General features: G+C 40.6%; 1 protein-coding gene across 1 annotated transcript; it reads left to right on the top strand.

Annotated features, from left to right (window-relative positions):
* The first annotated feature begins 2,544 nt into the window (after positions 1 to 2,544).
* Positions 2,545 to 21,627, top strand: GPNMB (glycoprotein nmb). The gene is made up of 11 exons (XM_054818592.1): positions 2,545 to 2,693; positions 7,637 to 7,786; positions 8,481 to 8,624; positions 9,922 to 10,101; positions 11,174 to 11,332; positions 11,800 to 12,108; positions 13,294 to 13,416; positions 14,085 to 14,187; positions 15,052 to 15,257; positions 18,164 to 18,251; positions 19,078 to 21,627. Exons 1-11 carry the CDS (start codon positions 2,624 to 2,626, stop codon positions 19,229 to 19,231), a joined length of 1,686 nt encoding a protein of 561 aa, XP_054674567.1. The 5' UTR covers positions 2,545 to 2,623; the 3' UTR covers positions 19,232 to 21,627.
* The last annotated feature ends 1,921 nt before the right edge of the window (positions 21,628 to 23,548 follow it).

Genomic DNA, 23,548 nt, shown 5'->3' with positions numbered 1-23,548 from the left:
CTAGGATAATATTTAGGATATATTTAAAATCTTTTCTATTTTACAGCTGCATAATTCAGTTCAGTTGTTTTAACTGTGAAGCTGTTTTTCAGAGACCAAGAATAATAATGTGAAAACCATGAAGTTAATTTAAGATCTGGTGATGATCAACCAGTTTCAAGCAACGCTTCAGTGTTTCAGATGGACTAATGTTCAGACATGGTCAGCTATGGCCAGGACACTTGGAGAAGTCAGCTCAGTTTTCAGATAGTCCCTTCAGTCGTCACTTCTCATACTTTTCCTTGGCTTTTTTATCCTTCTCTTCACTCCTTTTACATCTCTGTTCCTCCTAGCTCTTCCTTCCCTTCTTACATGGCTTTCTCCTCTCCTCTTTTCTTGCTAAAGCTGTCAGCTGCAGCCACAGCACAAGCAGATCCAAACATTTTCTGTGTCATCCCTCCAAGAATGTGTAGTCTAAGGCCCAAGAGCTGAAGAGGGAGAAGGCGAAGGACTGAAGCATCATGGTTACAGCCACCTTTTAGTCATTACCCCAGCACTGGTGGGTTTGGATTCCTCTAACCGCAGCCCTGATCTTCAGTGCCCCTGAAGTCTATTTACAACGTGTTTAGTAATTTCTACCAGCTGGCCCTTATTGAGACTGTCACTCAATATTTATGTAACAATTTCATGTATCAAATAACATGGCAAAAAACCTCCGTCCTAACCAACTTTTTTGTTTTTAGGCTGATCAATTTTTGTTTTTAATTAATAGGCATTTGTTGTCAGCAGTTTTCCTCTGGAGAGTCTCAAAACCCTGTTGGGAACAAGCATTCAAACTTCCTTTCTCCCCAGCAGACTTTGGATCAGGCCCCCAGTACTGAAACATGGTGTTTGAAGGTTACTTTTCACTTACAGGATCAACAACCTGGAAACAAAGGAGTGCAATTAAAGTTAATGTCCCACATGGTTTAAAAAAATAATTGTGAATGGCTTCGAAACCTGACATTTCATCTGGGAATGTAGTTGATTTAATAACAACAAAAAAGCAACAATCACATGAGGACGCTGCAGTCATATGATTTTTTTGCATAGTCAGTCACAGCTTTGACTTTGATTTACGCTCCCTCTCCTTTCTGCCAGATAATGAGGGCTTAGTTTAAACAAGCCTAGTATCCCTAAGGCTATTGCCTTCACCCTTTTCCTTGGCTGGCAGTAGGAGGGAGGGTCGGCTCCAGCCAGGAGGGTGCTGAAGCATGGGGTGTACATATGCAAGATGCACAGGACTGCACATCAGATCCCGTGTTACCGACAGAAATGCTGGCTGGGGTTCTCTGGGTAGTGACAATAACTTGCACAGCTAATAGAAAATGCTAGAAAAATGGCAGAAACTAAGAACGAATTAAAAAAAAAAAAAGCAGTCAGAGTTCTAAAATCTCCTTCCATTGGGCAATCTCTTCATTCTGTTGACAGTGCCTTGGACTTACAGACTTCCACCTGCCCTGCCAAAAATAAAAATGGTTTAGTGTTGCCCAACTTGCTGGTTTCTGGCTAGCCAGTGTCTGACTTGCCAGTGCTATATTTCGGGATCACTGAAACCACGACCGAACTCCTGTCTTGAGCACCATACTTGCTTCTATGCCACGTCCTCTCACCAAAGCTTGTTCTCTGCTGCAAACAAAAGCAAGAAATTTCATGAGGCTGCCAGGGCTGCAACGAAATTCAGTTGCTTCACGGCCTACAGAAGAACAGCTGGGCTGGTGAAGCATGTTGAACCTGAATTTGAACCACTAAGCGCAACGTTTGCCAATCTGCCTACATTACCCTACTCCTCTTGAGCCATTGGTTATACCTCATTATTAGGTTGAGCAGAAAAGTCTGGTTTTGCTTTATCTCTACACACCATGAAGTATATACAATGAAGTACTTGTCTGGATGTAGGTCATGGCAACTTGTGAGCTAGATATTGACCGGCCATCACTACATACGGTCTGTGATTGCACCTCTAACCATGGGCACATTGTATTGTGCAACCGTGGTTGGATGGTACACACATGTGCTTGCTAAATGTTTAAATAACGTTTTCCTTAACAATCAACTCTGATCAGGAGCCAAGTCCAGGGATGCGTTAGAATTAGCTGGTGTCCATTTAGTTTACAGTTGTTGCCCAGTATGTGGGGAGAGACACATGGTTAAGTAGTGATGGGTCCATCAAATGCAGCAAGCTGTTGCAGTAACACTTGTAAATCAGGCTGGGGCAAGAGTTAATTTGGATTTCTGGAAAGAAATGTTCCTAATTTAAAAACAAATTAAATACAAAAATTGATCATAGCACAAAACTGGTATAAAAACGCCTGCGAGGTAAATGGTGTGGCTCTAAACAGGTCTCAGAAATCCCAGGGAATGCTGAAAGCAAAGGGAGTGAGTCATAAGCACATGAGCTGAAAGAAGCTGAAGACAAAATCATGCATCTCTGCTTAATTCCATCACATGATGAGTCCTGGGGCCCTTCATTTAATCGGAAAGCAAAGCAGTGGAGAAACTTCATTCTCACTTCTCAGTGGGGACTGGAAGAGTAACCGTGTGCAGGCACCGGGCACTCTCTGCTCCTCTGCGTGCACTGAGCCGACACGGGGACTCCGGCACCATGAGCGGTGTTCACTGCCACCTCGGATTCCTGCTCCTGGCTGAAGCAGTGCTGTGTGCTGCCACCATACGTGAGTGCTTCCTTCACCCCATTCTCTGTCTCCCTGCCTCCATGGGTTCGATGTCCCAAACCAGTGCAATAAAAACGGCTGCTCCTTGCATGTGCAGCATTTGCTGGAGCTGTGCTTGGGAACCGGTAGGCAACAGCTGGCTCCAGGGTTGCCTGGCTCTGGGTAGAAATGTCACCTGAGCTGAGAAATACGCTGAGAGCTGTTCAGTTTTCTGTTTCCGGTGCTCCACAGATACACAGAGCTGACTGGAGCTAAGCCTTGGCTCATTTCAACAAATTTCTAACCATATTTCCCCAGCTTAAGCATGGCTAAAAAGGCATTTGCAGAATTCTCCCAATTTGCTCAGCTCAGCTATGGCTGGGAGAGGCCACATCAGGGGCAGCGCTCCCTGCCAGGACACCCAGACCTGTGGATCCCCAACCTCAGGGAGCACAGTCAAGGAATTAGATCCTCAAGCCATGGTGGGCAGGCACTGAGCTGGTCCTCTCCTTCTTTCTGGGTTCCCAGACTCACTTAAGTCTTGGGCTGACTCCCTGAGCTCAGGGCTGGGAACCCAGAAATGGGATTTTAGGCTCAAATTCCAGAATCTACAGTAAGGAAACTGAAGACCTTAAAGCTGAAGTCCAGCTGAGCATCCATCTAGCCTTGTACCTGTCTCCAATGGGAAACAGTAATGGATGTATAACTGGGCAAGTGTATACTGGTATTTACTCAGGACGCTTTCCTAGCCTCTGATGATTTATAGCACCAGAACTGCCTCTGTCAGATGAAGTCATTACATTTAATAGCTTTTACTGGATTTTTCTTCTATCCATTCAAGCACTTGGGTTTTGATTGCAACCCATGTAAAGTTTTGGTACACACAACATCCTGCCAGCAAGAAATTTCACACCTTAACTGTGCCTTACATGAAGAAATATCTTTTGTGCGTTTAGAACATGTAACCTGCTGGTTTCATTTGATTCTCCTTAACTTTTGTACTTTCAGAAATAGTGACAAAGTGCTTCTTCCTCCATGCCATTCGTGATTCTGTTTTTATGTTCTCCTATGTCACCCCTTCTCTAGGCTGAAGACACAGCCTACTTAGCCGTTCCTCATACAGAAACAATTCTATCCCTTTGTAGCATCCTTGCCACCTTTCTCTGTATTTTCTTCAGTTCTCTTAGACCCTGCTTGAGCTGCAGAGAACAGAGCAACATACAGTATTCAAGACAAGAACACACATTATACAATGCTGTGATGACATTTTCATCTTTGTTTTCTGTCTCGCCTTTTCCTAGTTTTTTTCAACTACCAATGAGCACTGCATTCAAAACCGTAAAGCTATGAGATCTCATTTCTGAGTGGCAATAGCTAGTTTAAAGCCCCTTGTTCTGTAAGTGAAGTTACATTTAGCTAGGCTGAATTGAATGGTTTTGTTCTTGAGTCATTGAGTCTTATACAGTCCTCCCCTCTACTACTTTAAGACACTGTCTTCAGCAGATTAAAGAACTTTACTCTTTACCTGTTTTCCAGATTATGAACATTTTAGATTATTTAAACAATTGAGGAAACTGGCCACTTCATAACTTTTTGGTTCATAGATCCTAACCAATTTTTTGTTCATGTGAAATCCTTCATTCTTATCCCACAGTAACTTAGTTCCTTTATGTGCCTTTGCCTCGTCAAATGCTGTCTGGAACTCAAGCAGACTATAACAAGCAGGTTAGCCTTGTTTCCATGCTCTCTGGTTCCCCCAGCGAAACTCAAATGTATTTGTGAGGAATGTGCTCTTTGTATGGCATATCATATTAATCCACTGTATCTGCTAATTCTGTTCTTCACTGCTGTTTGTACCAGCTTCTCCAATTTAAGCCTCAAATTTTTTGTAATCCTCTAAATCTTTCCTGGAAGTGTTTTTAAAAACTGTCATCACATTTGCCAACTTTTGTTTCTTGGCTGCTGAAGCAGTTTTAAGCAAGATGTTACATGCTATGGTTAATAGCTCATTTATTTCACTTTTGAATAACTTCCATACTTTTTGAGCCATCCTATCTAGATAATGTCTTCATTTTGTTGATCTGTTCTATAATTTTTTTTAGTGCCAACACTTCATTTTGAGAGAGATTTTCCATCATTGTAAAGAATAATTCTAGCACAGAAACCTCTTATGCTCCTCCATTGTGAATGAAAATGTAAAGTAACATATTTGACTTTCGTGCTATCCCTTTATCTTCCCTGAATGCTTCTTTTGTATCTACATCATCTTTCAGCCCTACAGACTTTCTGGCAGGCTTTCCACTACTTTTGTATTTGAAAAAAAGATTAATCAAGAGGGTTTATGTTTTTTGCAAGTTGTTCCTCAAATTCTTTTTTTGTCCTGCTTTATTATGTTTCTGTATGTAACTTCAGAAAGTTTATGTTATTTTCTGTCTTCTTAGCTTGGCCATAACATCAGCCTTTTTACTTCTAATACACTTGCATCCTCTTTAGCTAGGTCATCTTTTTATTGCTGTTGTTCTAACATAAGCTTTCGTTCTCTCTTTCATAGCTAACACACTATCACAGGAAATGCTGAACTTTTTGTCTTTGCTACATTTTTTACCAAAATGAAAACCATAACGAGAAAGAAGTAAATCAGATATAAGATCTTTTCTTCTATGATCACCTCACCAAAACTATTACAGTAATGATCTCCTTGGACTGTAATATTTCTCTATTTTGAACTGAATTACTCTAACTTTGGTTATGACCAACATCTGTTCTTGAGTGTTTATCATTGTTAAAGAAATACATTAAAGCTTTTTGTTCCTTTAAATTCAGCAACTTAAAATCTTCAGTTCCATGTGTTAGAGGAACTAGTGCTGAAGTCTTTGCTCATCTGAAAAAGTGTCTTTGTCTTGTCCTGAAGCTTGTGAAATGTTTTATATTCGATTGAAATAAACAAAGCACATCAGGGAGGCAGAGAAATGCCTAAGGAGCTTGTGATTTAGAAGCAGTGACCACAGTTATTACCAAAGCTGGACAAGAAAATGACTTCTGAAATCAAGGATTGTTATTGAAAATTCAAAATTAAAAGCATTTATAAAATTAAAAGTGCTCCAGCTCTTTTTGATGAATCAAGCATTTGGGAAAAAAAACCAATGATTGAAATGTTTTGATCTGACAGAATCAAAACATTTTTATTCATTAAATATTTTTTAGATAAAATCAAAGAGATAGGAAAAAGAAATCAGGAAAAATCCCTAGCCACTTACTTTCAAATAAGATGACACATTAATTTTAATGACCTAAAATGTAATTGAACTTGATAAGCCTTTGTGAAATACTTTTATAGTTGCTGATGTGTTGTTTTCCCGAGAAAAGTTTCTGAAGGACATCATTACCCAACTCTTCTCTGATGAAGAATGAAAACAACACAGCATGTGATACAGGCCATTAAGTAAATACCAGTCATGATGTTATGCTTTGCTCACATCAAAATATATTAAATCTGCAAAAAAGACTTGATTCAAGTGATTTAAGTGAGACTGTGGGGAGTTCCTGTAAGGCAAAAGACCATGGGAGAATATGTCTCTGAGTGCAAAATCTGTTCTTTTCCTTGAACCTTTCAGTCCTCAAGACAGGAGAGAGCTGCCAGCATCAGTTCAAGGTCACCATTGAGATGGGACTGGCCAAGGGATGTCCTTCCTGCCCAGCAAAAATCTCACCGGGCAATAAAACATCACGAGAAAAGCAGCTCCACCTCTTCTTCAGTGCTGTTTCTCTGGTTCTCCTTGCAGTAAAATTAGGTGTTACATGCCCATAAAGACCATGCTTAGACTGGCTACACTTGCTCTGTGCCTTTTCCAAAACTCGGAGAAATACCAACACAGCCAGTTACATTACAACACACAGGGCCATTCTTGCCCTTCTTACAGATCTCTGCATTTTCCATGAAGTCATCCAGCTCTTTGTTGCACTTGGGTATAAATCTCAGAAGCGTTCAGCATCAGCTACCTTTAAAATAAAGCCACAAAAAGCAGAAATCCTAACTCCCTTGATGTTGTGGCAGAATGGCACACCCAGCAGTTACCTGATTAACATGAGTTGTTTAAAGCCCGCAGGCTTTAATGGAACTCTGCCTATGAGCCTACTTACAAATATATTTTTATGGCATCCTACAGTGGTTGACATGTTCCTACAGGTTACTCGGATATTTACTTTGATTTTCATTATGTGTACTTTGTGACAGAAAGAGGGATCCTAGAAGGCCTGGGAAAAGTTTGAGACCATCATTTGTAGTAATATGAGAGTAATTAAAGTTATTTAATATCTGAGCCATTTTAAAGTAATAGGCATGAAGCTAATATGGTTTTGTTGTTCTATTATAAACACATTGAATTTACTGTTCAGCTCTAAATTTCCTTTTCTGGAAATACCAGCTTCTGTTACAATTGGTTCCACCCCTCCAACCAAAACCACTAGCCAACTCACCAAAGAAGCTTCACTGGGTCAAAATTAATTCCTGGCATAAGTTTCACCAGAGCACAACTCAGACACAGAGTGAATTTATCTCGTTAGCCTTTTACTCATAGATTATTACCAGGCAAGCACAAAGCAGTCAGGAATCAAGCAACTTCTGTACAACTAGTCTGACTGTTGCAAGGTTATGCCCATGCATACAAACAATTGCTCTGGTATGATCAAAATGTTGTAAACCTTTTTATTCTTTCTCTGGAAAGTTTGCAATAGTGGAAACAGAAAAATGTCAGTCAGTGGTGGAATTGTCTTTATGATGGGTATGGTTGATGTAAGTGTTTATAGCTGTGATGATAAAAGTCCATAATTTTTCTACTGGTGAAGAGTTTTCTAATGAGTACAAGAACGTAGTCGTAATAAGAAAGCTGTTCAGCACAAGAGCAATGTCTTTATAGGGTGGTAGAGAAAATGCTATTATATTGCATGTTCATTTTTCTTTCCAGGGTTTCAAGATGTGCTGAGCCATGGAAGAAGTTCTCCTGTCACATCCCACAAGAAGCTACAAGGCTGGTCTTGTGATCAAAATAAATGGAACAAAAACCTTTATCCTTTCTGGGAAGATGGAGATCCCAGATGGAAGGACTGCTGGAAAGGTGATCGCACATATGCATTTCAAAGACACTGAGAAAATTAGCCAGAAAATCCACCTCACTGAAGAGTGCAGGTGCTATAGCACTTTTTCATAGGTGCAATATCCACCACTGCTGCAAGGAATAGCAAATTAGAGATGATTGGCTTTGACACCATTCCCAGTACGTAGTCTGACGAAGCAGAACAGTGAGTTGCTACAGTAAATGCTTTCCCATGACTCATAGTCTCAGACACTAATATTTATTAAGTACTGATGACCAGGGTACTAGAACAATCCATTGTTTGAAACATGCCCTAGAGGACAGGTAGCTTCTACCGCTACCTCAGTAGAGCATTGTGGGCTTCAGTTTGACTATTATCACCTGGTCTGAGCTGAGGTCTAAAGGCTGTATCCCTGGGGAGAAACAAAAATATTCTCCTTTGGAACATATTGACCCTTGTGGGTGAAACCCCATATTTTTAGTTCTAAGAAGGAGATGAATGACAGACCAGTAAGGGATGTGGGGGGATATGATGAGTCTCTCTGATTGTTCTAAGTTGGGGTTTTGATAAAAGTGCAAGTGACTTAGGACCACAAAACCCCTTGGAAACAGAGGTATCAATAAAGCATTTCTACTGTAAATAGTACACAGTTGAAGGTAGCTGCTGCTCTGATGCATCCTTTACAGCAGTGAAGACCAATGTTCTTTTCTACAGGTGGAAGGGTGACAGCCAAACTGGACACTGATAGCCCAGCACTGGTAGGATCCAACGTGACCTTTGTTGTGACACTCCAGTTTCCCAAGTGCCAGAAAGAAGATAATGATGGCAACATAATATATGAGAGAAACTGTACCCAGGGTAGGTAACGGCAATCTCCCTGCACATGTCTGACCATGGTGCTGGTGCGAATATGTAATGAATCTTTGACAACATCAGAGCCACACCCTATGAGCAACAGTCACATTGCTTTTAACGGATAACTACACTTGTGTCTAACCTGTGCCACACCAGTTTCTTTCCTCAGAAGATCAGTGTGGTATTTTTACTGTTCTGTACCTGCTATATGTAGTGAACAGGTAATTTAGGATTTGCCTTCACTATAAAATTGTCTTCCGAAAACAGTGATGTTAATTTGGCTTCCTAAGAAAACTATGACTGCTTTTCAGCTCAGTCACAAGGTTGCACACACTGTTTTCTTCCCCATATATAAAGCTGTCAATTTATTAAATTGAGATTATTTTTTTAATTAGGAATTGTAGAACTCACTAACCACCATCTGCATCTTGGGAAAAAAAAACTCAAGAAAGAGTAAATATATTCCCACATTTTAAGAACTAAAAACAAACAAGAAAATAAATAATTTAAAAATCAAGCAATCTTTTAATCAGAGAATCACCTTTTTTCATCTTATTTACTGTTACATAGAGCAAAAAACTTATCATAATTCCAATGTTTGAAGCTGCCAGATCTAGAGTGAAACATACTGTTGTACCTTTCTTCCTCTGAATTCATAAATGTTCAACAATTTTTTTTACTGATCAAAGTAATTTTCATTTCAAGGCATATCAGCAAACTTTTTGTCAGCCTGAGTTCTACTTTTTGACTGTCTAATGTTTTGTTAACTGCTGATACCCATTCTCTACTTAATATCTGTTGTGCTGTTTGGGGAAGGAAACTTTTGTTCAGAAAGGAACTGAAATTAGTGTCTAAGTTATTTAAAGGTGCCATAGAAAACTTTTCTGACAAAAGAAACAAAGTCACTTCCTCACAGTGCTTCCACGGCTGCTATTTCTACTTAAAACTTTAGATTCTGCTTGCCAAATGTTCAGGTAGCCCCACTAACTCCAGTGAAACAGTGGCATCCTGTGTAGTTGACAGCAAGTTTTGGGCAAGCAATTTTAAATTGTGCCTGGCCCATGAGACAGTAAAATTTTTTAAGCTTCTAAATAAAACAATGCCAAGCCAGAACAATTTGGTGTTTACATTAAAAACCAAACAAAGCACAAGCTTAGAAAAATCAAATGTCAGTCTAAAAATAGCCCACTTAACCTGTTGTTTAAGGGCAATAACTGTAACCTGGGGTGTCTGCCTCCTGTTTCCTGACTTTCTGCACAATTCTCAGTTGACCGGGAACATGTCCTATTTCTACACTTAGATCCTCCAGCTTCCCAGGATCAGCAAGTCTATGTCTACAACTGGACTGAATGGATCGATAATTGTGACTGGGAAAACTGCACAAGCAACCACAGCCATAATGTATTCCCAGATGGGAGACCTTTCCCTCATTATCCTGGCTGGAGGAGAAGGAACTTTGTCTATGTGTTTCACACATTTGGTTAGTACTGCAACACATCCCTCGGTTTGGCTGATGCTGCAGAGTTTATATTCACTCTGTACACTCACTCATTTGTCAAGTATGTTTTAATAAAATTGTTTTAAAAAGGATTCCATGCTCTTGAGTGGAGATCCCAAATTCATTCATTGCTTTCCAGAGAGGCCATTAGCTTCTTGGACTGGAAATCATGGATTGCCAGGAGATTCTCTTTAAAACTGCATTCACAATACTACCACTGAAGAAAATTAATTTCCTTTCAGTAGTACTCAAGATGCTTTTCTAGGAAAATAGAGGGTCTGAGCAGGTCAGTCAGATGATTTGTTGACTGCTCACTGCCACTTCAGATTCTTAAATTTAAGAGAGACCGTAGTGCTGCATATCTTCAGATCAGTTTAACGGTGTGGCACTTCTTGCCTCTGGGGAGGCAAAAACTGCCACTGGTACTGATCTGGTCACAGATGCTGATTTTCAGGGTTTCCAGCTCCTGAATATGTAACAGTTGAGCCATTCCTGACATTGGCTACGTACTAAATTTAGTATCTAAGTTAGCTTGGCTAAATCAGTATTATCATCAGTATCAGCATGAGTAATAATAATGTCCCGCATTTCACATAGAGGTGATACTATTTACCTACCTCAATCAGCTGTTACAAATAAGCAAATGTATACATAGGACTCTAGGGTATGAAGCAAGAGGTATTATATCTTCTCACCACACTGGAAGTATACAAACACAAGATCACTTAAAATGCCTAAGAGGTAACACCATCCACTACATAATCCTAATGATTTAATGTAATGTAATTGCTTTGGAAAGATGTAGATGCCTTGGCAAAATTTTCTTAGACTACTGAAATTTGGGACATCTTTCTGATGCTTTCGAAAAAACGCAGAAATAATGGGGGTGAGCACATTGTAAAAGTATCCAGCCCTCCAAAATAACCTGCCAGAAAGACAATTCTAAACTATTCATTTTGATTTAGAGAATCCAAGATTCACAGATATATTGCCTCTCTTAAAACAACTTGTAGCTAGGCTGAAGGGGAAAACATAAGTTCATGTTCTGTTTCAGGTCAGTACTACCAAACAACTGGACGATCTTCAGTGATGTTTTCACTCAACACAGCAAATATCACTCTTGGCAAACATGTGATGGCAGTATCCATTTACAGGAGAGGACACTCAGCATATGTTCCAATTGCAAGAGCAAGTGCCATTTATGTTGTCACAGGTAAGCGTGCTGGAATAAACTGTAATAAAATACTGCGGGTATTTGTTGTTTAGGTGTTAGAAGAATTCAGCACAAGCATCATCTGGCACAAAAAGAAGACATTGGCCTGAGAACAGTTTTTAATATGAATGTGGAATCTCTGGTAAATTGTCTTGAGTAGTGTAATTCACCTTTGTATCTAGCTCAGTTGTGACACCTCTACTTTGTAACGAAAAGTGATTCATGAGAGGAAATGCAATCTTCCACAGATGCCTGTGATTCCCCATTTCTTCCCATACTTTTCTGGGCATCCGTTTCCTGCTGATATTCACTCCTCATATCAGTAAATCAAATTAAAGTAGAAACCCATGTTAAAGATATTAATGTCTCACATTCTGACTGTTGCTGTTCAGGGACTTTAGATCTGTTTGTTGCTTGCAACCAGGTATGTATGCTTTATTTGTTTACTTTTTTTCCCCCCCCTCCAGACAAAATTCCAATATTTGTGAGTATGTTCCAAAAACATGACCGCAACATCTCAGACTCCATTTTCATCAAAGACTCACCAATCACATTTGATGTGAAGATCCATGATCCCAGCTACTATCTTAATAATTCTGCCATCTCTTACAAATGGAACTTCGGAGATGGAAGTGGCTTATTTGTAGCCAGCAGTTCCACTACATCTCATACCTATACTCTGCAAGGAAACTTCACTCTGAATTTAACTGTCCAAGCCATTATACCTGTACCTTGCGGGCCAGTAACGCCCACTGCACCACTGCCCACCTCAGCAGGTAAGAGTTTATTGAACAGCAGTGATAGCAGCAGCTATGCTAAAACTCTAAATTCTGATATTTTAAGTTCATATCTTTAGAAGTTTGACTATCATCAATGAAAGAGCTGCAAGGCTCTGCAAACCCTCTGTAAATTGGTTTAGAGACAGAATCAATAAGCATAAACTTTTCTATGATTCTATGGTAGGCAGCACTTACACATTTAACACATTACACAACCAGTTCTACCACCACAGTGACAGCACACAGAGGTCTTCAGGTGGACATGCCGTACACATAAATTTGGTTTTATACCCTCTATCACACCAGGGCAAGGGGTTTTAGCCTTGCATACTCAGGGTCATCTTCTGAGGTAAGATGTAAATTTCAAGTGAGCAAGCAGTGTTTCAGAACACTCTTATAGCCAGTTCCTTTCTGGTTTGCATTAACTTCCACCTAAAATTAAATGAGATTGGATTGAACTAGAAAAAACTTACTCATATTCCAAAATATGGGATTTCTACATGGCATTAACCCAGAATGGCTTTTCCACTTTAAATTTATGCACTATCATATTTCAGAATAACTTTCATTATGTTCAGCATTGGTTTATCACCTCAGAGGGTTTTAAGGTTTGCAAAAGGCCTGCAGTTTCAGCCTAGGTAGCTATAATACTACTACTATGAAATTGTAAATGTGGCTATATTTTTCAAATTTCAGAATTTTAATATGTGCTTTTACCAAAGTGTTGAGTGAGAATGAAAAATGAAAGGAAAGATAATTTTTACTACTTTACTTCTTCATTTTTCCACTAGCTGTAACGTAGAGCAATGGGAAAATACCTGTTTTTAAAGAGAGCATTTAAAACCTTTTATTGGCCTTCAGATTTCTTCTATGATTGATTTGGGAATTTTTAAAGGAATGTTTAATTATATCGAACCTTGCAGTCTCCCTTTTATTTCACAGAGATGGGTGACTAGCAAGGTGGCTACTCAGGCCACACCAGGGTTCTACAGCTGGGCATGTGTGTTTTCTTTAAGGCTTATTACCATGAATCCATACAGATACATACATGACAGCACAGCTGCAAACCAAAGTCAGTAATGACCTATGAAATGAATGCAGTTGAAACACATGGCCATGTTCAGAATACCTCTAAGCAGAACTTGTTCCAAAGCTGCACATCTGTTCTTTCTCCCTCAACAGTAACGACTGGAGCATCTTCTAATTCAGACTCTTCTACCGCTGTCGAGTTCATGGAAGACAATCCCAATGGAGGTTGCCATATTTACAGAAATGGATACTATAGAGCTGGTATCTCTGTTGTAGGTAAGGACGTGGGTCAACACCTGAATGGAGGAATGGGGTTAATGTACAACAACGTATGGTAGAGATAATGTTTATTTAGGCTCCCTTTTATCACATATGTGAAACCCACAACCGGATGCTTCTCTTGGACTTAGCTGACATTTTTAAAGATTAATGTACAGACAGCTAACTGGCTGACTGTGGTTTCTTTACGCGCTCTGGCAGGACCTAGGGGCAGAGGTTATGGCTTCTTGGTTTCATACATATGAGGCTGGGCCTTGGTCTGGATGCCTGCTGATGGCTGGCTGGAAAACAGCTATCACTTTCTGTGCCATCAGCCCCTGAACCTGCCACACCTGAAGCATACTGGCCTCGGTGGGTCACATAAGGTGGAACTGACCTTGGCATGCACAGAAGTCATGGGTAGTGGGATGGGGAAGTGATTTAGTAAAATAAATAAGTAAATAATAATAATGGAAAAAGAAAACAGAGCAGAAAGGAGCAGCCTCACAGGGAAAGCACTGGAAAATTTCTCAGCTTTCAAATCCTTCAAGAGGAATACTAAGGGAGGGAGGAGGTTATGGAAGACAAGACCTGAACTGAGCATCAGCCAAATGCTTGAGGTTCTGTACACACAGACTTCAGAGCTTGTCATGTGTCCTACCATTGACATCTGCTTCCTCTCCCAGAGGGAATCCTTGAGGTAAATATTATTCAGATGACGAGCATCCAGATGACAGAAAGTCAAGCTGAAAACTCACTGGTTGACTTTGTTGTTACCTGCCAAGGGAGGTAAGTGTGTGAATGAAACTGTCAATCTTCCCTCTTTAAAAATAATTAGGTGCTGGAACGCTGTTTGGACTTAGATGCAGCTGCACGAAGTCGGGAACTGCAATGTTTCTATTTCTTGACTGGAACTAAAGATAATGCAAGTCTCATTTGTAAACTATGGCAACAGAGGTTACTGCCAGGCTTTTAGGATTCAGAACAAATGTTAAGCCTCAGTAAAAATAAGAGAACTAGATAGTGGGGAGAAACAATTCTATATTTCCTCGCCAAGACAAGATTTCAGCACTTACTGTAAAATGGGAAGCAGACTACTGAAATTGGAAGGAAATCCTTTCTTTTTGGCCATGATTTTTGACACTTAAATGGGTGTGTCCAAGCAATTTCTTGGATAGGAAAGCATTGCACTAACATTCCTAGCTCCTAGAAGGGGAGTAGAATTGAGAGGACTGAGAAGTACAAGAATTGTCTTGGTAATGCAACTGGAAAACAGTTAACTTCTCTTAAATTAGTGTTTACTTTTTCGGCACATGATACTACATATAAGAATCTGCATTCCTTTCTTAATGATGTGTATTAAAGGTAACAGACTTTATAAGCTGAATTGAGGTGGGTGATTCTGTGATCACCATAAAATGTTAAATGATACGTAAAACAAGCAGATAATTTTATAGATTGTATATATGCATTTTATATAAACTCTGCATGTATGTATATATAAAATGTATAGGTATGTACTCTTAAATCACTATAGTGCCACTGATTTCAGTAAACAGACACCAGCATAAAACTGGGGCATCAGTGCAATGTGTCTACGAACTGGGCTAATAGGACTTCACAGATGCGATGTGTTCTCTTTTCCCATCCCAGTCTCCCCACAGATGTCTGCACAGTAGTTTCTGACCCTACGTGCCAGGTGTCCAAGAGTGTGGTATGCGACCCCATCATTGTCACTGATGAATGCTTACTCACCATCAGGAGAGCTTTTGAAGAACCTGGAACATACTGTATAAATATCACCTTGGGGGATGACACAAGTCAAGCCCTTGCGAGCACGCTGATTTCAGTAAATGGAGGTGAGTCTACACAGAGCAGCTGCAGGTTGTCTGTGAATAGCTTCTCTCTGTGGTCATTCCCTGCAGGGAGGAAGAGCACAGGAATTTAAATGGGGTTTTATTACACTTGGAGGCCTCAGCTGACTGCGCCAGCTTGCATGAAAGTCCATGCAAAGATAGAGACGACTCTTTCCCTATGGGAATTTTAGATGTTAGAACTTGGTTTGATTTGTTTACAATCCAATGAGTACGGTAATCATACAAATCCTTCAGTATCACAGAATATGAACAGTTCTTAAGGCATAATGTATTTTTCCTCAGAATAACTCTGTTGGGCAGAAAAGCAGGTGGGGCACATGCCATACAGCCTACTCCACACATGGAAAAACAGAGGAATTCAGCTCACTTGAGAGAGAGAATCATGTCTGCAGCTGAGCTGGCTGCCCTGGGCCCTCTTTGTAGCCAATTGAACTTGACCAGGTTTCTATTTCTACATGAGGATAAAATTAATCAGGTTCTGGAAAGATCTGTGTAACATTAATTGACTACAGAGTCTGCCCAGGGTGACTATTTCAGAACAGGAGGTTTACCTTTGGTTGGATGAGTATCACTGTGTCTTGCTCATGATTATCCAAGCACTCTTTGACAGAACCTATTAAACTCAGCTTCAGTCAGAAATCTAAATGATCATGCTGTCTTTCTGGTCCAATTCCATTGCCCTCCTGACCTCCCACTACAATGTCATAGAATGATTTTGGTTGGAAAAGACCCTTAAGATCATCAAGTCCAAGTGCTAACCTAGCACTGCCAAGGCCACCACTAAACCATGTCCCTAAGCACCACATCTACACATCTTTTAAATACCTCCAGAGATGGTGACTGAGCCACTTCCCTGGGCAGCCTGTTCCACAGCTTGACAACCCTTTTGGTGAAGAAATTTTTCCTAATATCCAATCTAAACCTCCCCCGGCACAACTTCAGGCCATTTCCCCTTGTCCTATCACTTGTTACTTAGGAGAAGAGCCCAACACCCACCTGGCTACAACCTTCTTTCAGGTAGAGAGTGATAAGGTCTCCCTCAGCCTCCTTTTCTCCAGAGTAAAAACCCCAGTTCCCTCAGCAGCTCCTCATAAGACCTGTTCTCTAGAACCTTCACCAGCTTCGTTGCCCTTCTTTGGATGTGCTTCAGCACCGCAATGTACTAGTGACTCTTCTAAACTCTTTAATTACTTATCAGCCAAGCAACTGGCCCTTTGCGGTCATTTGCCACAGTATTTTTGGCTGATTTTATTTAATCTAGCTATAAATTTAGCTGTACTGAAATCAGTTAATGATGACTAAAGCACAATGCCTGACCTCTAAGTGCATTCTGGCTCCTAAAGATGAAAATAAGCATGCAGTAGATTTTTCAAAACTGTATTCACAGAAGTTAACTTTAGCCCAACAAGGCTGGTCTTCCTAGGCTTCCTCCAGAGGGCAAAGCTAAGTTGTACTTTGGGACTTCCACTATAATCAAACCAGAATTAGGATCTAAGAGAGGTTGCTGCTTTGAGTCACCTTCTGGAGGAGTCCATCTAATGTTGGAAACATTTCTCATGTGCCACAATTTTCCGCTCATTTCAAGAGAAGGCAAGTATTTATGAATTTATGAATTTATGAAAATCCTATAATTTGGTGCCTGAGTATTTGGTGCCTAAACATCTAGCCCTTGAAATCAGTCAGGACTGTGCCTGGGTTATATAGGCATTGCACAAAACATCCACTCTTAACTTGCTTGAACTGCTGTTGAATGGTTTGCAGTCCTGTGAATTAGACCGATCCCATCAGTATGTGTTGCTTTGCAAACTGGTCCAAGGCCCTACCTTATTCATAAAATAAGGTAAATCCCTACAGTCTTGGCAAAAATATTTTGTAAACTAGGAAAGAGGTTAAGCCTTCACAAACAATTGCATCAACAAACTGAGAAATATGAGGCACATGTACCAAGCAAATGGTAAACCCTGATTTGATATCTCAATTTTCATAGACAGCAATTGTAAATTAATAACTGGAAAGGTAAGCCAACATGCACCTCTAGGTTACTTCATTGTATAAACACTGTTGTTAATATGAGGACCAAGAATGCGTCTCTGTGTCAGTAAACTCAATAAAGGTACAGCCCGTGGACTGGAAAGTTAAGATATTTAACACAATTTTTAAAAAAATAATGATGTAATGATTTCACTCCTTCCATCAGATACAATGGAATTAGGAGTAGATGTGAGTAAAATGGTTGATGGCAAATCAGAAGGTAGAGTCCAATGACAGGCAGAACCCAAAATTAATTTCCCAGAATGAGCACATTAAAAAAGCAGAGCCCCCAGCTTTTGGATACGGCAAACAACCCCAAGTCCATCAAGCTCTCAGCCACACACTGCCATCTTAGCATATGGGACTGCAACAAACAATAAATTTAAGAAACTCCTTTTTTATCCCCTTTCCCCTGGCCATCATCCCTAAGAAAAAATTAAAGCTGATTCTAACATTAAAGCTTATCAAGAGACTGCATCTCTCATACCCTCAGTGTAAACATTTCCCTAGCATAGCAATTGCCAAGGTAGCAAATTAGCCTCACCTTGCAGGGTGCCAGCAAGACCTTCCGTTCCCTTCCATGCTGGAAGGGCAGCCATGTGTCTCAGGAGCGTGGCTCATATGAGAAAACTGGCAAAGCCCAACTCACACTCTGGTGGAACTGAGAATTAAACTGATTAGGATGTGAAAGCACCACCTCCTGCCAAAGTCACTGACCTGCAGTGCTCAGCATATTAGAAGTAGTAAGAGTACTTCAATGTGTACAGCAATCAAGTAAAGATGACATTTTCTTTAGAAGATCTACCTCACTGTAAAAACGAGGCTAACTTTTAATCAAACTACTTTCTGAACTCTAGGATCATCGTCAAGAACAACAGAAGGTGTCTTTATCTTCCTTGGTTTGTTGGCAGTGTTTGTCACCATTGGGGCTTTTGTCCTTTACAAGTAAGTGGCTAGTTTCTAGGATTAAAAACAGTTCAAGGAACTGTAAAAAAATATTTGTTTAAATTAACAAACCCAACAACTTAAATTTGCATTAGCTATATTTTTGTTTCTTTTTTATTGTTGTTCACAAATATTCTGGCAAATATTCAAGAATATGAGATTACTGGCTTAAGCCACAAAACCATTGGAAAATATGCAAATGTTAAAGACTTTCATAGAAAATTACATTCTGTACTCATAAGTACAAACAGAAATACTAGGCCTGAGAACTGCATGTAAACTGTAAGCAAACTCAAACTGCATGACATGATTTTTATATGCAGTAAAACCTAACAAACAAAAATTTAATTTGACTCAAAGTCTTACAAGAAGCATTTACAAATGACTGACAGACCAAGAATTAATCATCAAAATTCTTCATTAAATAATTGACAAATTATTTGGAAAATAGGTGCTGGGCATGCCCGAAAGTAGTTAGCAGAAGCACATGTTACTGCATTATTAGCTTGGATATTTCTCATGAAACTTTGACTGCACCAAGACTCCTGAGTCAAGAGTATGCTCACCCTTCACAGTCGGTGATGAGAAAGAAACACCTCCACAGAGCAACAGTACTCCACTAAGCAATGGAGCCTTCTCACTAACCAGGCCTTAGTCACCACTACTGACGTATGGCTGTTAACCATTAGATGGGATTGAAGAGGGAAGGAGGAGAGAGAATATATGTTATGAATACATGGTTAATTCTCTTATGGACTGGTCACATGCTAAATGTGGACTTTCATTTAAACGTCTTTCAGCAACTAACTGTGCACGTTCCTTGCAGGAGATACAAGCAATACAAGCCTATTGAGAGAAGCACAGGACAAGCAGAGAACCAGGAGGGACTAAATGCTTACTTCAGCAATTTCAAAGCAATTTTCTTCCCTAGTAGCACCGAGAGAAATCCTCTGCTGAAAAGCAAACCAGGCATTGTTTAAACCTTTAGTCTAACACTGACTATTAGATTACATACAGGACTCGTATCTGAACTGTACTTTGATGGGGTTTTCTTGTTGTTATAAAAAAACAGGGGGTAAGGTGAAAGCACACATAGATGGGATGGTAACTTTTGGGGGCTTGGTGCAATTAGAAATATTAAAATAGTCCTTTATAGAAATCAGTGAGGTAGTTTTGAGCACTTTCTGTTCTTGCTTGTGATCTAGAATACACTCTTCTGAATAACTAACACCCCCCCCTTCCTTTTCTGGGTTTTCTTACTTCTAGGTTAACTACCTGTAAAACTAATCAGATCCATAATCTGGAGGGGAAAAAAGGCTTAATTAAAAAACCAAAACAACCAAGCAGTATATACTTAGTCTTAAATAGACAGTCCAGTATAGCTGCTTACTGCCTTAGCAGGATTCATGCCTTTGCTAGAAAGACACAGGAGACAGGCACATGTCACGTCATGTCTGTGGAATGAAACGTGCCATGGCCTGTTCCCAGGCATTGGCACTGAACTGCTGACACTGTTACACTGCTCAGGAGGTCCTAGCACAGTCTTGCCCCAGGCAAACCCCAGATTCTGGGAACCACCAGAGGCACTGTTCCCCACTGGGAGTTTGGCAGCAGCCCCCTGTTTTAGTGGGTTCGATAGCATGGATGCAGCTCATTACATGCCAGTTGGCCTCACAGACAGCAAACAGGGCTGGACACATTTAGTTTCCTACTGGACGTGGCTACCAGTGCCCAAGTCTCACTATAAACTCAACCACAGACAGCTCAGCAACAAGATGAGACCCATCTGCTTGGCTCTACCTGTTGAAATCTTTACTCAGTCCCATGTAAAATCCTTAGATGCAATTGCTGATGCTGTCTTTGTCTCCTTTGTTTCCGTTGGTCTTGAAACATTGAACCGGTACTGAACTGGTACCACCACTCCCCAGAGGGCAGATATGCACAAGGGTCAGCAGAACGAGGGTTCTAGCACGAAAGAGTAGCATTTAATCCCTTTTCCCCTTCTCTTTTCACTCTTCTCTCTCCTGCTGTAAAGATACATTAATTTCTGCTTGCTCCTCCATCTCTCTGTCTTTGACTACTTAATCAAATGAAAACCCCAACGTAGATAAAGCGCTATGCTCCAGTTTCTGCTTTTGCACGATGCAGCTTAGAAAGTGTAAAATTCTGCAAAATCAATGTGCCTTCACTTGTTCAGTCTAGCTGCAATTCTGTGCTACGAAAACTCACATTGAGGCCTTTCCCAAGTGATACGGTCTTCTAGCCATACGTGCTCATTATTTTGCATCGTGGCATTTCACAGTGCAATACCAGAAGCAAACTGCTGAAGGCTGGATTACTAGATGATGAGAAAAGGAGAGCATCTTATTTGTAGAAGGGAAGAGGTTGCTAAAAAGGTTCACTGAGATAAAAAAAACAGTCCACAATGCCTTAAATAATTGATTTTCCATAACAGCATTGCTTTTAATATCAAAATGAAATTAACTTTCAGTTGGGGGCTGGGCGAATGATCTTACACAATCCATTTCTAAACACTGTATTCTTTGAAGATCTGTATTTCAATATAATTACCTTACTTACTATGTCTTGGAACATCTCTAACACATATTGTTCTCAGTTCCTGAGGCAATATATAAGCATAAACATATTTTCCTGGTATCTTAGCAGACCTGTCAACTGCTTGTCATTTGTAATCTGAATCCAGTCTTCACTACCACTTCCCCATGTGCACAGATGCCTTTAAATGACTTAAGGATCTAAAAAATGCAGATTCCAACATACCTATGAGATTAGTTCTAAAATTCAACAGCCTCTTTTCTTGTTTCCAGGTTCTCCAGTTATTTTAATTCTTTTGTAGCCATTTCAGTTATATTATTAAAAGCACCATATTTGCCATTGTTCAATCTACCTTATATGCAACACCCTATTGTCTAACCATAACCAGGCATCTAAAACTATTCTCTGACTTAAACAGAAAACACATTTCCTGCAAAAATTACTGCCTGAATGTTATGTCCTCTGCTATCAGTTAGACTGCTGACAGGAAGGACTGTAATTTGTATTTGTTGCTCTAGCTTGAGGCAGGACAGGGGTTTAGTGGAAAGCTTAAGATGAGCTGTAATGCAGCATGAAAAAATTAAATCTGTCACAGCTATAACACTTAGGATCAGTGATGATGCAGGCTACCACTGACCTAGACTATATGCAGAAAGCACCTTGTTTCAGCAAAACATTGCATGTTAGGAGCTCAGAGATATTGTAAGCTTTTGCATAGAAAACAGCTTTCAGGCATACTTTTTTATCTTTTAACCTAAGTATACAGAATAGCTTGCACTATCTTCTTTTAAATATCGTATCAGAATATTAATTTTTTATAATTTGATTTTGCCTTTTCAGCTGTAATTTCCATTTCATACATCTTTACTTTTATACAATGGAATCTAACTGCTGCATTGACAAATAAACCATCTAATGATTTTAAAGAGTACATTTCCTTCGTCTCGGAAAGAGATACTGTCAGATAATCAACTTGATGACTTGCCTAATTACAGATCAAAATAGTATCTACCTCCAGAAAACACAACGGGATTTGCCTTAGTCTTGGTTCACTTATGCACATCTGGTACTACCATTGGTTATTAGCTGGTTTTGCAATCTCCCTACAAGCGTACTCACAGCAATGGCATCACAAACCTGAGAAGTGAGGAAGCTTTCTTAACAACCAGACGACAGCTGAGGAACCCAACTGCAGAACAGATCAGGATATAAATGAACTTTGTGTCCTTCAAAGGCAAGAACAGCTGACAAACAACAGATTTGTGAATGTCAGAGAATGTTATGAAAGACAGGTTTCAGGCATCCCCTTCGGAGAAATAACATCAAAGAATGACATCAAACATAAATGTACATCATCTTTAGAAAGAACATGTCTTCAAGAGAAACGGAAACATCAGTTGGGCAACATGCATGTTAAAAATTACTTTAACTAATGAAGTATTATTTCAAACAGCTTGTTTTGTTCCTTCTCCCTTTTCTTCTTGAACACGTTTTACAGCACACAATTAAGAGACTCATCAGATGTAGCTTTTTGTTTTTTCTTACCAAAAGTATTTCTAAGCTGAAACTATGGCTAAAAACCACTGGCCCCTGGAGGAATTGTAGAGGAATCAAACTAAACTCTGCAAGAGACATCCAGACACTGTGACCTACTAATAGCTGACCACCTCCAGCCTTGTATAGCATATTTGAATTTCCTTTAAAGCTAAAGCTGTTATTACTACAGGTCTTTATAATTCACAAGATTGTGCCTTTTCACTCAATACCATTGGTTTACCATCATACTCAGTGAGGGAGGGGAAAACAGTCTGAAAAGTAATTCTTTTCTTTTACTGTCAGTGTAAACGCCAACATCTCCATGGGAAAGGGGGGCAGGGAGACACATTTTACCCACAGTAAATACAAATGCTTGAACTTGCCTAGGTCATAGCTTTTTAACCTTTGACAACATTCTCCATAGCAAAACAGACATAACAAGACTACTACCCTGCACCCATTAACGCTACATGAGAACCACACAAACGTAAAATACAATTTCCCAAGAAAAATGCATTAGCTTCAAACCAGCTGCAGCTTTTTAGGCAAAACCATAGCCTTTAAAAGGGGGCACAAGGCTTCAACCGGGATACGTGATTAGTATTTATATGGCAGCACCCACGTTTTGCGCCTGCTCCTTTCTAGCTTCCCAACGAACCATCACAGCAGAGCGCTGGTTACTGGTGTCCAGGTCCCGTCCCTTCCCCCTGATCCCTTCCCTTTTACCGCCTCGTGGCCAGGCACCCCTCAGAAAACACAAAACGGGGACGGCGAGGCCAAGCCATTGCCCGCCCCGACATTCCTATCTACGCGCCGAAACCCCCACACCGGGACTCCGACCGGGAAGCGGGGGCACCCCGGGGCGGAGCCGGGCCGTGCGGAGACGAAACGCGACGGCCCCAGCAGCCGCTGCTCGGAGAGGAGTCGCTCCCCAGACAGCGCCCGCTCCCCGTGGGGCTCCCCAGGGCCGAGCATAGGGCCGCCCCACCACGGCCGCAACACGTCCGGGGCCCGACTACGGGTAGAGGTACGGACGCAGCCCGACAACGGACGCCCCCTCAGCCCGCCGCCGCTTCAAGACAGGCGTTGCGCACGCGCCCAACGGCCCTGCCCGACCGACGGCAAAATGCACCAGTGAGGTGAGAGGGGCGTCTCCGCAGCTAGCCAATCGCTGGGCGTCATGCCGGGGAGGGGCGGGACGCGGT

The sequence above is a fragment of the Grus americana genome, chromosome 2 (genome assembly GCF_028858705.1).
Source record: "Grus americana isolate bGruAme1 chromosome 2, bGruAme1.mat, whole genome shotgun sequence".
Lineage (NCBI taxonomy): Eukaryota > Metazoa > Chordata > Aves > Gruiformes > Gruidae > Grus > Grus americana.
Note: the sequence above shows the minus strand (reverse complement) of the source record. Positions and strands in the feature narration are given on the sequence as shown.

What these genes read in the sequence shown, in the direction of transcription:
- GPNMB (XM_054818592.1), top strand. Translation starts at nt 2,624, where the DNA reads ATGAGCGGTGTTCACTGCCACCTCGGATTCCTGCTCCTGGCTGAAGCA. An exon ending in TGCCATTTATGTTGTCACAG is followed by an intron (nt 11,333 to 11,799) that starts GTAAGCGTGCTG and finishes CCCCCCCTCCAG; the next exon opens with ACAAAATTCCAATATTTGTG. An exon ending in GGGGCTTTTGTCCTTTACAA is followed by an intron (nt 18,252 to 19,077) that starts GTAAGTGGCTAG and finishes CGTTCCTTGCAG; the next exon opens with GAGATACAAGCAATACAAGC.